Source organism: Otolemur garnettii, unplaced genomic scaffold, assembly GCF_000181295.1.
Source record: "Otolemur garnettii isolate 467f Iridium unplaced genomic scaffold, OtoGar3 scaffold00046, whole genome shotgun sequence".
Taxonomy (NCBI): Eukaryota; Metazoa; Chordata; class Mammalia; order Primates; family Galagidae; genus Otolemur; species Otolemur garnettii.
Window position 1 is genome coordinate 9,520,559 of NW_003852441.1, and position 12,807 is coordinate 9,533,365.

A 12,807-nucleotide genomic window follows, 5' to 3' on the forward strand; every position below is an offset into this window, starting at 1 on the left:
GAACGTTTTAAAGCAATAACTGAGAAAATGACATGAAGGCTGTGTTGACCAGTTTGATGGAAGTATTTCAGATTGCATGTGAAAACCCTACACTGTACCCCAGAAGTGCATTAATGTACATAGTTATCATTCAATAAAAAAAAATTAAAAAAAAAAAAAAAAAGTAGCCAGTGCAGAAAAAAGTCAACATCACAAACACCAAAACCTCACAGTGACCAGTATGCTGTGCTCAGAGCCCTAGGAGGGGACCCGACAGAGGCCTAGGAAGGGAGATAATTTTTTGTAGGGGACATTCTGAGGAGAAATGAAATAATCTCAGCTATCAAGTGCCCACTGGGCACCTGATGTTCTAATCACGCCACACTCATTGCCCTCTCCAGCCTCATGACCAGACCCTGCAAAAGTGGCATTATCAGCCTCTCTTATGAGTGCCTGGGAAGAGGCTGGGGGCTCAGGTCACATCAATAGTGTTTCTAGACCCAAGCTCCTTGCCCTCTCCATCCTCCAACTCCAAACTACAATAGTACAACATCTTTAGCATTGGACGGAGGAACATGAAAATGACTTAAGAAAGCTAAAGACTTTCAAAATCCAGCTAAATTATGAAAGAAGTTAGCCATCTTAGGGGGCAGGGGAAGGGGTGATGTTTACTGGCTCAAGTTTGGGCAAAGGATCAGGTAGAGAGAAATCCAGAACCCAGGAGAGATCAAGGGCAAGGTCTCCTCCTGGGTCCCCCATGTCGAGGAGGACCATTTTCCAATCTCATCGCTGGCTGTCCCACTACTTGCTCCCCTCCTTAGAAACCTATAAATCCACCTCCCTCTTTCTTCCATTCCTCACTGGCTGTCCTCAAATCTGGCTGAGTTGCTGAAATGGCTCCCCCTGCCTTCTGCCCCCAGCTTGGCCCTGTCTCTAACCACTCTCCAACTTGCTGGAGCAAACCTTTGGACACCTCAGTCATGTCCCACACCCACCCAAACACACAAAGTCCTAAGTCCTTAGTGAGGCAGAGTCCTTCATCACCTCAGCTCCCCTGAGGCTCCCACCTGCACCTACCTGGCAGCCCTCAAAGTGGCCCCAGACCCCCATGTACTCTTCAACCCCGGGTATGTGTGTCTTTTTCTTGCTCTCACCCTTCCTGTGGACATTCATCCCCTTCCCCAGGCTGTGTCTGTCTCCTCCTCTGCTGGGACCTGGGTGCCAGCAGAGATCACAAGGCCTCCACACCCCGTGAGGCTCTGAGCTCCTTGAAGGCAGCATCTGTGTCTCACACCCTGTTTGTTCCCAGAGCCTGGTGCAAAACAGCCCACGGCAGGTGCTTCTCGGCTGCAGCCTGATGGTCTCAATGAAAGAAACCCAGTCCCAGACAGCTGTGTGAACCCTACACCCCTCTTCCTCTGTTCTGCCTCATGGACTTCTCTTTGAAGGAAGGTGGGCAGGATTTGGACAAAGAGGAGGTCTTTAGTGAAGAGCATGAGCCCCACAAGAAAGTACAGTGAAGAAGGATCCTGGAAAGAAAACACGTGGAGGAGTAGGAAGCAGGGATTTGTTTGTTCATGCAGCAAACTTTTCCTGCGCAGCCGTGACACTTTGCTGACCAGTAACTGTGCCGGGCCCACTTGGGGTTTGCCAGCTCTGTGCCAATTTTATGCTAAGAAATCTACAGTGTGCCCCAAAGTTGCCTCTAAAGTTGCCATAAATGGGGGAAATAGGAGATGGCAGATAAATGTACCTTACTTACAAAATATTCTCTACGTGTGGGCTACCTCCTTCTATACATACACACACGAAGTCTTCTCTTTCATTCATGGCAACACATTTCAAGATATGTGGGTCACTATGAAAGTTTTGAGACAGAACATTATGCTCTTCCAAGAAACATAGTTGACAGTGTCCTTTCTGATTGAGCTATGAAAGTTTCAACTTGCTCGGCTTATCAGTATTTCTGAGAAGATTTCATTTGTTTCCAACCGTGGGGATTTTATGTTTCTTGGTTTTTGTGTATCTCAAAACTTTCTAATGGCCCACATATCTATTGTTATAAGTTTCCTATGTATGGGGACTTTCGGGACACCCTGTACATCTACTGACTCTCTGAATCCTCACAATAATTGCACGCAGCAAACACAATCCCCATAGGGTGACTCAGGTAGCAGAGGCCCAGCAAAGGGAGATCACTTGCACCAGGCCCCAAACCAGGAAATGAAACCTGACCCAAACCCTGTGCTAGAGCCATCCCCCCCGTGAGGCACACAGGTCACTGGTGCCATTGGCTCTACATCCTGGTGAGAGGGCTGGATAACAAATTAGCAAACATATGAGGACTTCAGGAAGTGACAAGTGCTCCAAAGGCATAAATTGGGGAGCATGGTGGAAATTGACCATGGAGGCCACTCTGGACACAGGCCACGAAATGTCTTTGAAGGAGACTTTTGAACTGGAACCTAAATGATGAAGAGGAGGCGGCCACAAGGGAGCTGGGAAAGATGTTTCAGGCACAAGGAACACGGCCAGTGCAATGCCAGGGCTGACCCTGAAAGACTTAGGAGTTAGCATTTCACACGCCAAGTGGAAGAAATTCAGAGGCTGCCACAGGGCTTGCTGCTTTGTGTGATTGTGGCCTTTCCCTAAGTGAGTCTGGCCCAGGCGCCCTTCAGGGAGGATATTCATGGGGCCACTCGGGAGTCCCAGAAGAGGGTGGTTTAGGCCCCAAACGCTTATCACCAAGCTGAGAAAACTCACGTTTTGCTTGAAGCTGTGGTTCTCAGAGCATTCAGAGTCATCCTGCCAAATATCTGTGGCGTTCTCTCGCGTCTGCCAAGTTCCCTGCACCAAGCAGTATCTGTAGGCCCTTCCTGAGCTCTCTGAAAGTAAACAAAGCTCTAGAGGAAAGGTCAGCACACATAGCTCTCTCCCCGAGCTCGCCACAAAGCTATGGAAAATCCCAGGGAAAAGGGATTCTAATTTCCCTCCTTTAAGGGCTCATTACCATCCACACTGTTTATTTGGGCTGGAAAGAAAAACACGGAAGCCTCTAAATTTTGTAACAACCATCATCCGCTAATGTCTGCTGTGTTTACTCAAAGTCCCTGGAGTTAGAACAGTCCCTGATGACTCAGAGATGCCAGAAGCCTTCCAGGGTAGAGCCCAGCTGGGAGACCCCAACCTGGGCTGCTGGTGCTGGCGCTCGGGTATCCTGTCCCCCACAGGCCATGCCATGAACAAGGGAAAGTAGCAGGCACAGGCTGGCAGGCCTGGGTGAGCCTGGTGAGCAGCGGCTGCGTGTGTCTGTGTCCTGGGCCCAGCCCTCCTACCCTCTGAGCTTCATCAGGAACTGTGTATAAGGATGGTACCGACCCTCCATGGTTTGGGAAAGACAAATGAAAGTGTGTGCAAACGATGTGTCGATCACTCTGTCCACACTGATGGCTACTGGGACTCAGTCACATCCACTCCCCAGAGGTCTCCCTGCTGGGAGGATTGGGGACTAGGCTTGCAAAGGAGAAGTGGAAATCTTTTGGGACGTCTTAGTCCTGTCCCTGCACATCGCGGAGCAATGATAACTATCTGCTGAGTTTAACTGCTGGATCCCCACAGGGTCCACCCTCCAGCCCTCCTGACAGCACTGCTGGGGCGTCTGACACCTCCAACACCTTGCCCCAAACCAGATTTTGCAACTTGTCCTCAAAATCTGTTCCCTGATGTGTTCCCCACCTCTGTAGGTGGCAAAGTCCTGCTCCAGTCCCCTGACCCCAAACCTTAGGTCATTCTGGCCTACTCTGTCTCTTATAGCCCTTGTCACTTGCTCCACCTTCAATGTCCCTGGAACCGGACTGCCACTTTCACTTTCTGCCTCCATCCTAATTGGAACCAGCATCTTGCACCTGGGTCATTGCCCTTCACATCTAAGGGTAACCCAGCAGAGTGAGCTGAAGAAAGTGTTGGTTGTGTCATGTCACACTTCCGTTCAAAATCATCCCAGGGTTTTTTGAAAACAAGTCTCATGGCCTCCCCCAAAGCCCCTTCAGATCTGGCCTCTAAGATGCTCCACTCTCTGGCCACGTCTACCCCCTTGTCTCCACGGAGCTGACCAGGATGGCTCCCCACATGGGGCCTTTGGGCTGTCGTTGTCTCCTTCCCTCCTGAGCACAGTGGCTGAAACTTTACCTCCCGCAGGTCTTCATTGAAGGGGGTCACCCTGTCACCAAAGCGTCCCCTGACTACCCAGGTTACAAGTGCAAATCACTACCCCCAACTCCAATCCTGCCTCCCTCCCCTCTGTCTTGTTTGAAATAGAGCACGCTCAGACAAACCCTCCCTGATTTAGGATGTCGTCTGATAATCGTCTGTCTCTCCTGTGACCATATGGGCCACACAGAGAGAGATTTTATCCTGTTTTAGTCATTAATATGTCGCAAGTACTTAAAAGTAATGCCTGATGCTTAAAAATATGCTAAGTAAACATTTGTTGGTTGAGTGAATGGTGACAATTTCATCTGATGCTTGTGTTATATGTGCTGGCCATAGCCCTCTGCTCTGGGAATACAAAGATGAAAAGGACTCAGCTTGGAGTCTAGCAGAAGTATAGAAGAGGCCTCAGAAAGCAGAGGTCCATTGTACTTGTGGGGAGAAGTCCAAGAAGGCTTCTAGAAGGAGGATGATTTGACCTGAGAACTGCAGTAGGGTTTAGAGGCAGTAGAGCATGGGCTGAGCCTCTGAGGAGGCCTCCTAGGCACTAGCAGCCAGGCAGGTGCAGAGCCTGGAACGGCCCAGCAGGCTGGGGTGCAGGTACGGGACATGGGAGAGGATCCCTGCGAGGCCAGTGGGCCCAGGTGGCAGAAGGTCTTGCATGCCATTTGTAGATGTCATTGTGAGGGTGGCGTAATGTTGACATGTTAGAAAACTTGAGGGGGCCATCGAATGGAGCCAGATCTGAGGCAGGGACCAGTGAGCAGACCAGGGAGCAGAAATACAGGGTGCTGGTGAGTGAAGGACAGGGGAAGAGGGAAACAAGGGGACCAACCAGATGGGGGGGAAGCTTTGGGTGGGACCAGGTGATACATGAGACCATTTGTTTTCCGCCACTTTCCACTCTTCTCTGTCCCTCAATTTCGTCTCCTACTGATGACAAGTTGTGACCATTCCACCTCCAATGTTTTTCTTTTGTCTCTCCCCTTCTTTCCCACTTCTTGCCTCTGTCTGCATCTGGACCCTTCTCAACCCTTTTTCTGAACCCCCAGACTCCCCTCCCTGACTTCCCTCCAATCCTCAGCCCAACGCCTCCTCCCAAACCACAAACCGCATGTTGTTGTTCTTCTGTGCCTTACACCTTCCTGGGCTCCATAGAACCTTCCCCAGCAGAGGAACACCGAAAACCGTCTGTGCATAGCACACAATTTCCTCCTCGTTTGTCAGTGTCAGAGGCTGCCCCAGGCGGCATCCACCTTCAGACTCTCGACTCTCCCTTGTCCTATTATACTGTTTGCCCCTCAGCTCTGTGTTACCAGGACTCTTCCTGGTCTCTTTGTTTTTGTGGAAGTTCTTCCCTCCACCCTTCTGCTGTCTCACCATCCTTCTTTCACTGTGGGGACCCATTTGGATTCTAAAGCTTTAATGCACACAGTGTTAGGTGGAGTCGTGACTTCCCACCTTTGGGGAGTCACACTCATTTTGTGCACACCACGAGCCCAGACTCATTTTTTTTCCTTAAAGAAAATAGCTTTTAATTGAACTTCTTTGTAACTTCGGACTTCTGATCACCTCTTTCTATTAAAGTGAATGTCACCTGCACTTCTAGCTCACGGGGAGAGACAGGGACTTTGAGGATCAGGGAGGTGGTGGTCTGTTCATGTGACATTGAGGACTTTGTGGCATCTGAGGCCTCAAAGACCTAGTGCTACTCAAGGGGCTCAGACTCAGACTCAGCTTTAGCTCCATTCATGAAGCAACTACTGTCTAACAGACCCTGGCCCTGCCTGCTCATTCATTCCTCAAAATGAACCCAAGAATTGGCCATTGTTCACTTCTCTTTGCAGACAAGGAACCCACTGCTCAGAGGACTCCTGCAACTTACCAAAGTCTCTAAGTATAGGAGAGAGGGACTGGGTCTAACCCCGGGGCTCCCGGCTCCATACCCACTGAGCTGCTCCCAGAGGGGCTGATTGCCAAGTCACTAGGACCCCTCTGGTCCCACAAGTTCTCTAGCATCTTTTCTTCCACTCTCCCACAAATAACATCCTCATGCCTCCTGAGTTGATCCCAACTGGATTTCATTAGGGACTGCATCCATAAAACAGGTCACTAACTCTCCCACCCAGAAATGTATCTGCTTTCTAATCTCTCTCTCTTTGCACTACAGGCCTCAAAAAATTGCAACCAGACCAGGTACAATAGCACACGGCTGTAATCCTAGCACTTGGGGAGGCCAAGGTGGGTGGATCACTTGAGCTCAGGAGTTCAAGTCAATCTTGAGCAAAAGCAAGACCCCCATCTCTACTAAAAATAGAAAAAAAAATAATTGGACAAGGTAGTGCATGCCTATAGTCCCAGCTACTCAGGGAGATCGAGGTAAGAGGATCACTTGAGCCCAGGTGTTTGAGGGGGCTGTGAGCTCTGACATCATGGCACCCTACCCAGGGCAACAGAGTGACTCTCTGTCTCCAAAAAAAACAAAAAACAAAAAACCAAAGTTGCATTAATGGGACAACTTATTGGTCTGAAATTAAATACAAAAGCTATCATCTTACCTTCTCAGAAACTGACTCTTACCTTTTTTTTTTGGCCTGGAGCTTTGTAACCACTTATGTTTCTGGAGAGTACTTTCTGCTGTTCTTTTATTTGCCTGTGTCTGTGGTCAAAGGCAAAAGAATTCTAACCAAGAATTGCTCCCTGCCTCTTCCAGAATAAAATAACTAAGAGGTCAAGCTTCTGAGGCAGGTAAGGATGGGATATTATCCCGGGTTCTTAAGTAACATTCACTTCCGTTGAACAGGTTAAACTCTCTATCCAAGTTCCATGGAGCTTAAAAGCATCAATTTGATGGTCCCTTCTTCCAGAGCCTATGCAAAGGTAGTTTTAAAGTCCTTTCTCTCTGTCTATTAATAACAAGCCAAAACTCATGTGGATATGAGCATTTAGATCTTTCTCCCCCACCTCTTTCTTCTCTCCATAACCTCACTAAAGCCAGTTCCTATGGTCACCACGTCTGTATGATAATCTTCAAGGTGAGAGAGCTAATATATAAATGGAAGGGCCAAGAATAGAAGAATCACAGGAAGACAGGAAGAGATGACATGTCATTGAGAGCTTAGGAGACCCTTTGTGGGGGAAGACTTGAGAAAAGCACTTGGTTGGAGCCTTCTTTCTATCTCATCAGTCCCTGACCCTTGGCTGTTCTGCCCAGGAGGGACTAGCTTTAAAAGGAGTCATTGGAAATTAGTAAAATAAGGATTATTACCTTCATTCCACCAAGGTAAGTATGAAGGGCAGGGCACAGAGACATTTCCAGGAGAAGAATGAGGCCAGCACACATATTGATCAAATGTCCCATTACAAAATACACCTGCAAAGGAAAAAGCAGCCCAAATGAACATCCACTGTTTGAGCATGGGGTCCACTGATGGAAGCTGAGGCACCCAGAAGCACAGAGCTCACCTTCACAGCCCCAGAAGCTGGTGAACCCTATGTAGGAACCAGCATGGATGCCCCAATCTCTAGACAGGTCAAGGACAAGGAACAATTTGGGGGAGCACAGAAATGCCAAATAAAGCCCCAAACATCATACGTTTGTCTACCCAATTTGGCCTCCTATCAATATGGCAACATACATCATGCTGATTTTGCTTTATTTGACATGAACTGAACTGTCACAGAAACTCAGGGTGAAGAGGATACCTGGAGGTCAGCCAATGCCTTGTGTTCCATAATTAACTAAATAATTGCCAAACCTCTTTTACCAATTAGATCCTAAAACACACATAGTCTGCAAGATGTGTAAAAAGACCAGCGGCTACAGGGGGATCTGCACAATTGAGGTCCTCGGTCACATATATCTGACACCCCATAGTCATGTCTCTCCATTTGACTACTAATTCAGCGATGGTTATGAGATATTTGGACTGTCTCAAGCTCAGGGGGTGATTTATACCCTGGTGTTTGACAATGGAAAGCTGCAACCTTAAAGCAGCCTTTATAGACCTCCCAGAGTCGAGCGGAAGTGTTTGAAGTAAAATTCTAAACTTCCATAATATAAGCTCCTGACTCCTGGAAACTGAGCCTCATTCCCCACCATCTGCTCTCTATTAGGCTAGGGTAGCCAGGCTCCTGACATTAGAACGCCACAGGGGCGGGCCCGCTAGGCTGTGAGCAGGCTGGTGCACTTTGTGGACTGGCTGCCATATGTCAGCACCTGATCTGTGTGAGATGGTGCTGCCCTGGCTGAACTGCATCGGGCCTGGTTCCAGATAAAGAAAACCTGCCCTCGTTTGAATTTAGAATTTTCCAAAATGAGGGGTGGTTCTTGTAGCTAATATCAAGCCTGGATTGCCACCTGCCCAGGCCAAAGGGATCTTCAGAGGGAGCGGAGGATAGCCTGAAGCTTGGAACTGCTTTTGGGTCATGAAAAGGACAGAGAATGCATCATCTCCTGTCCACCTTCAGCCCCCTGAATAAAGTGATCTGAAAGAAGAAGGGGAAGCTGTCACCATAGTCTTCAGTGCTCAGGGGCAATGGGCCAAGACTCTTTCTTCTTTCTTTTTAAGGTAGGCACAGTACATACAGATGTGCCCAAAGAGTCAGCATGTGTACAGATGAGACTGTGAACTAACCAAACTACTGCATATTTGCTAGAATGTTCTGCCTGCACTTAGTGCAGAAATGTCACTACTCAGAGTCAATTAATGCTCTGGGAGATGGGGTCCCCCATATCCCTAATAGAACCAGAGGTTAATCTACAGCAATTACTCTTGTCCTGTGGTCAGGCAGTGAGTGTGCTGTAGCAGATGGCTTTCTTCAAAGATGACTGTGTCCACATACACCCGTCTCATCTGTTCCCTCCTCCTGAGCCTGGGAGCAACTTTGTAACTCTCTGACCCAAGTGAACATGGTAGAAGTGATGTGTGATTTCAAAGGCCAGGTCATCAAAAGCAGTATAGCCTCTCACGAGGCTCCCTTGGGGATATGGCCATCACACTGTGTGAGAGCGAGGGCTGTGTGGAGAGGCCATGGGAGGTGTTCGGGCCACCAGTGCCAGCTCGACCCTGAGAGCCAGCCCCAGCCAGCAGCCATGGGCATGAACCAGCCTTCAGGAGACTCCAGCCCCCAGCCATGGAGGCCACCAGCTACACTTGACACTGCAGAACAGAAGCAAGCCATCCACAACACGCCTTGTCTGAATTCTTTGCCCACAGAAACTCTGAGAGATAATTAATGATTGTTACTGTTTAACCCCACTAAGCTTTGGGACAATTTGTTATGAAGCCACATGTGACAGACAGATATGCTTACCAGAAGGTTTCTTGAGTAAGTCTCGCAGACAATCCTGTTTGTACAGAGCCCACTTACGGGTTGTCTCCTCTAGAAGAGATCCTGAAACCTGAGCAGACAAAAATATGGTCACCCCCAGATAGCTGCAAGCACAGATGCGGCCTTGCTATCATTTCACACCGTGATTCTCAAACCTTCCCACAGAAGCAGCATCTTATGTTCTCTTAAAAACAGGTGTGCATTTTACAGTCACTCCATAATCTAATCATATTAGTTTTAATACAAATGTGAACCTTTAGTGAAGTTAACGTTTCAAGGGTGTTAGGTAGGGCTATGGAGGAAGGGGAACAGAGGCTTTGCCTAGGGTGTCACTGAGAGGCAGGTGATGCCCGGAGATGCTTTGTCTAGTAGGTAAGCAAATCAACAAGGGGGCTCCCTTTGACAGATGACATGTCAAAGGGGTCCCCAAGGACTGACCAAATATTTGGCCTACAGTGGAAGGTCCCCGAGGACTGACCAATCAGAAAGAGGTAGAAATCCACAAAATGGAGACGCAATCAAGGCCTCGTAGAAGGTCTTGACCTCGTAGAAGGTCACAGAAGGTCTTTGGAGCATGCTCACAGTTAGGGTAAGGGTGCTCCTAAAAAGGTGCCCTTATTAACATAGTAAACGTTACATTCACCCGTGCCCTGACAGCCTACAAATACCATGGCAACCCCCAGAAATTGCCTTACAGCTATGGAAAAGAGGAGGGTTTACAATTTCAGGCATTCTTTATCCTTTTTCAAGAAAAGCTATAAATATTCCACGTCGCACTTAACATAAAATTCAGAATTAGCATAAAAGGGAAGATCCTGTTAACCTCAGGGTCTCCTGCACTCTCCAGGCTGGCCCATTCCTCCTCTGTAATGCACTGTGCTTTAATTAAGCTTTGGCACGCCCTCTGCCTGCACCTGCTTGCTCTGCTCATTTACTCTGCTGACCTGTTATCAGTGACCCTTCTTTGGTACTGGGAACCAAGAACCCGGGAACACGGGGATCTGACATCTGGTCCCCACAACTAACAAGGATATGCAATATTCTTATCCTAAATTTCCATACTCAGCCACACACAAATAGCTGCATACTCCTAAGACTATGTGGATCCCGAAGGGAAGTGCAATAGTGCCATGCAGAGGGGCTGGGAGGATTACAGGGCTAGGTCCTGTCTAGGTGCCTTATGAACCTGTGGGCTCATAATCAAACACACCGAGGGGACAGAGGCTCTGTTGCTGAACTGAGGCTTTGGGGTTTTTTTCTTTCTAACATTGAGTATCCTGTGCCACAGGACCATGGAAATACAGCACATAGTTTTCAGGCTTTCCAGATAATTGGGTTGCCTACCAACTCTGATCACATACCTCTGCCATTTATTTTGATTTTTAAAGGAGCATGTCTTGTATCATGCAGTGTACCCATCTTCATCCTATTGTGCACCGGGCTGTGTGTTAAGGAGGAATTGAAAGGGGTATAAAGATGAGCAAGACACGGTCCCTGCCCTGAAGGATTTAGAAGCTGCTAAAGATAAGGCAATTGTATGATCAGCTGACATAAAAAGTAACTGGCATTCTACCTTGTCATCTTCAACTTCCCTACAGCTCCTCCCTGGCATGGCTAGGCCTTAGCATCATCTTCTCAGTCACAACGGCAAGTCAGGAGTCATGCCTACCTCTCCCCACCACCACCCCATCCTCACATCCAACCAGGCACCAGACCCAACAACCCCACCTCTGCAATTTCTCTCTTGTCTGTGCCATGCCTACCTTCCATGCTGATTCAGAGTGACAGGACCACAGCATAGGGCTTTCTTGCCTACGTCTTTTATTTGTTGACCCAGGATTTAGCATCTCAGCCTTCCCTGTCCCAAGTTGAGTTCCTTTGTGACTTCCTGTCTTTGCATTTCCCATTGGCCCTCGTTTTCATCTGGCTAACTCCTATTCATCCCTCAAGGCCCGATGCAAGCCTAGTGACCCCTGACCATACTTGACAACCTCCCAAGCTAGTCACTCTCCTCCTCAACACCCTCCAGCCCCCTGCACAACTGATTCCTCCAGCCCATCATGGTGCAAGGTCATCTCTGGGCCATTTGTCCATCTCCCTCACTACCCCACAAGGACCTGGGGGGCTGAGGTATGTCTTTTGTCTGCTCCAAGAACAGGAGGAAGGTGCTGCCCTCATTGTTCTTCATTTTCCAGCTAAAGAAGACAAAGACACAGTTGTAGTGGGGAGGGCAGGAAAATGCACCCAAGATGGGTTAAATAAATGACCTGGTGTTAAGATCACCCAGTTCACAAGTTGGCTCTGAAGTTTTGTGTCCTCTCATAAAGGGCAACAAACTCAAATGCTTTCTCAAGCCAGGCAGATAACCCCAAAGAATGAGGAAAGACAGGGTTAACAATAGGGAATGGAGGTGCCTATCATAAGTTGGGAAGATGCTCCCCCTTGAGGCACTTTAACTTGACACAAACACATACCAATTTCCCCCCATTTCTTCTGTAAGCAGCCATCAATGAGTGGGCAGTTTTCACCTCCTGAGTAATTAGTCCAATCTATCCTCTCCCTCCTCTGCCCAGCACACCCCCTACCACCGTGACATCAATGATGGGATCGGAGGCTAGTTTCTTTGCTTATTTTCCAGGAAATCACACAGCCAACTTTTTGAAGAAGTGCTAATGTGGTCATTGCTAGACCAGATGGTCCCAGACTTACTGTCTGGGTAATTTATTCACAAGTACTCCGAGATCAAAAGACATATCTAGAGTCTCATTTATGAAGTAGATATGCTTAAACAACTTCATAAATATTTATGTCTTATCTCAGTGCCTAGTGGGCATTGCACAACTTCTCAAGCTTCAGGATCAGGCTGGACACCACCACCTCCATTTCCTGTTCCACAGTGATTTTTGAGCTATACTTGCTTTTTATCATAGGACCTGCAGAAAATCAGGCCTTGCAAAGATGCCACGTCATCAAAGGGAGTGAAATGTGATCTAACATTCAAACCATGGATACCTTGCACAGTGTCTGGCAAATGTTATATCTTGCTGTGCTTCCCTGGAAAAATTAAAATATTCTCATAGTACCCCTGTGACTTCCCAGTTGTGCCCTGGGGAGACTTAGCACATAGTTTGGGAACTATGGGATTAGCCAATAAACAATACTAATTATGATATAATAATAGACATTTATCCCTTAGTTTTACTTTCTGGTGAGTTTAAATCTCTATTAATAAAATCTCGCTCTGATCTATGGCCCAGGAGGTAACATGTGAGTTTATTAACATTT

The 12,807-nt window shown here is 47.9% G+C and overlaps 1 protein-coding gene across 1 annotated transcript in view; it reads right to left on the reverse strand.

Annotated features, from left to right (window-relative positions):
- The window catches only part of GLP2R (glucagon like peptide 2 receptor), an 82,243-nt gene that overhangs the window by 65,169 nt on the left and 4,267 nt on the right, over positions 1-12,807 (reverse strand). Inside the window, exons 2-4 of the mRNA XM_003791093.2 lie at positions 9,505-9,592; positions 7,457-7,561; positions 2,743-2,864 (exon numbers count right to left, since the gene is read on the reverse strand). Coding sequence (XP_003791141.1) covers positions 2,743-2,864; positions 7,457-7,561; positions 9,505-9,592 — 315 coding nt within the window. The remainder of the gene's footprint in view (positions 1-2,742; positions 2,865-7,456; positions 7,562-9,504; positions 9,593-12,807) is intronic.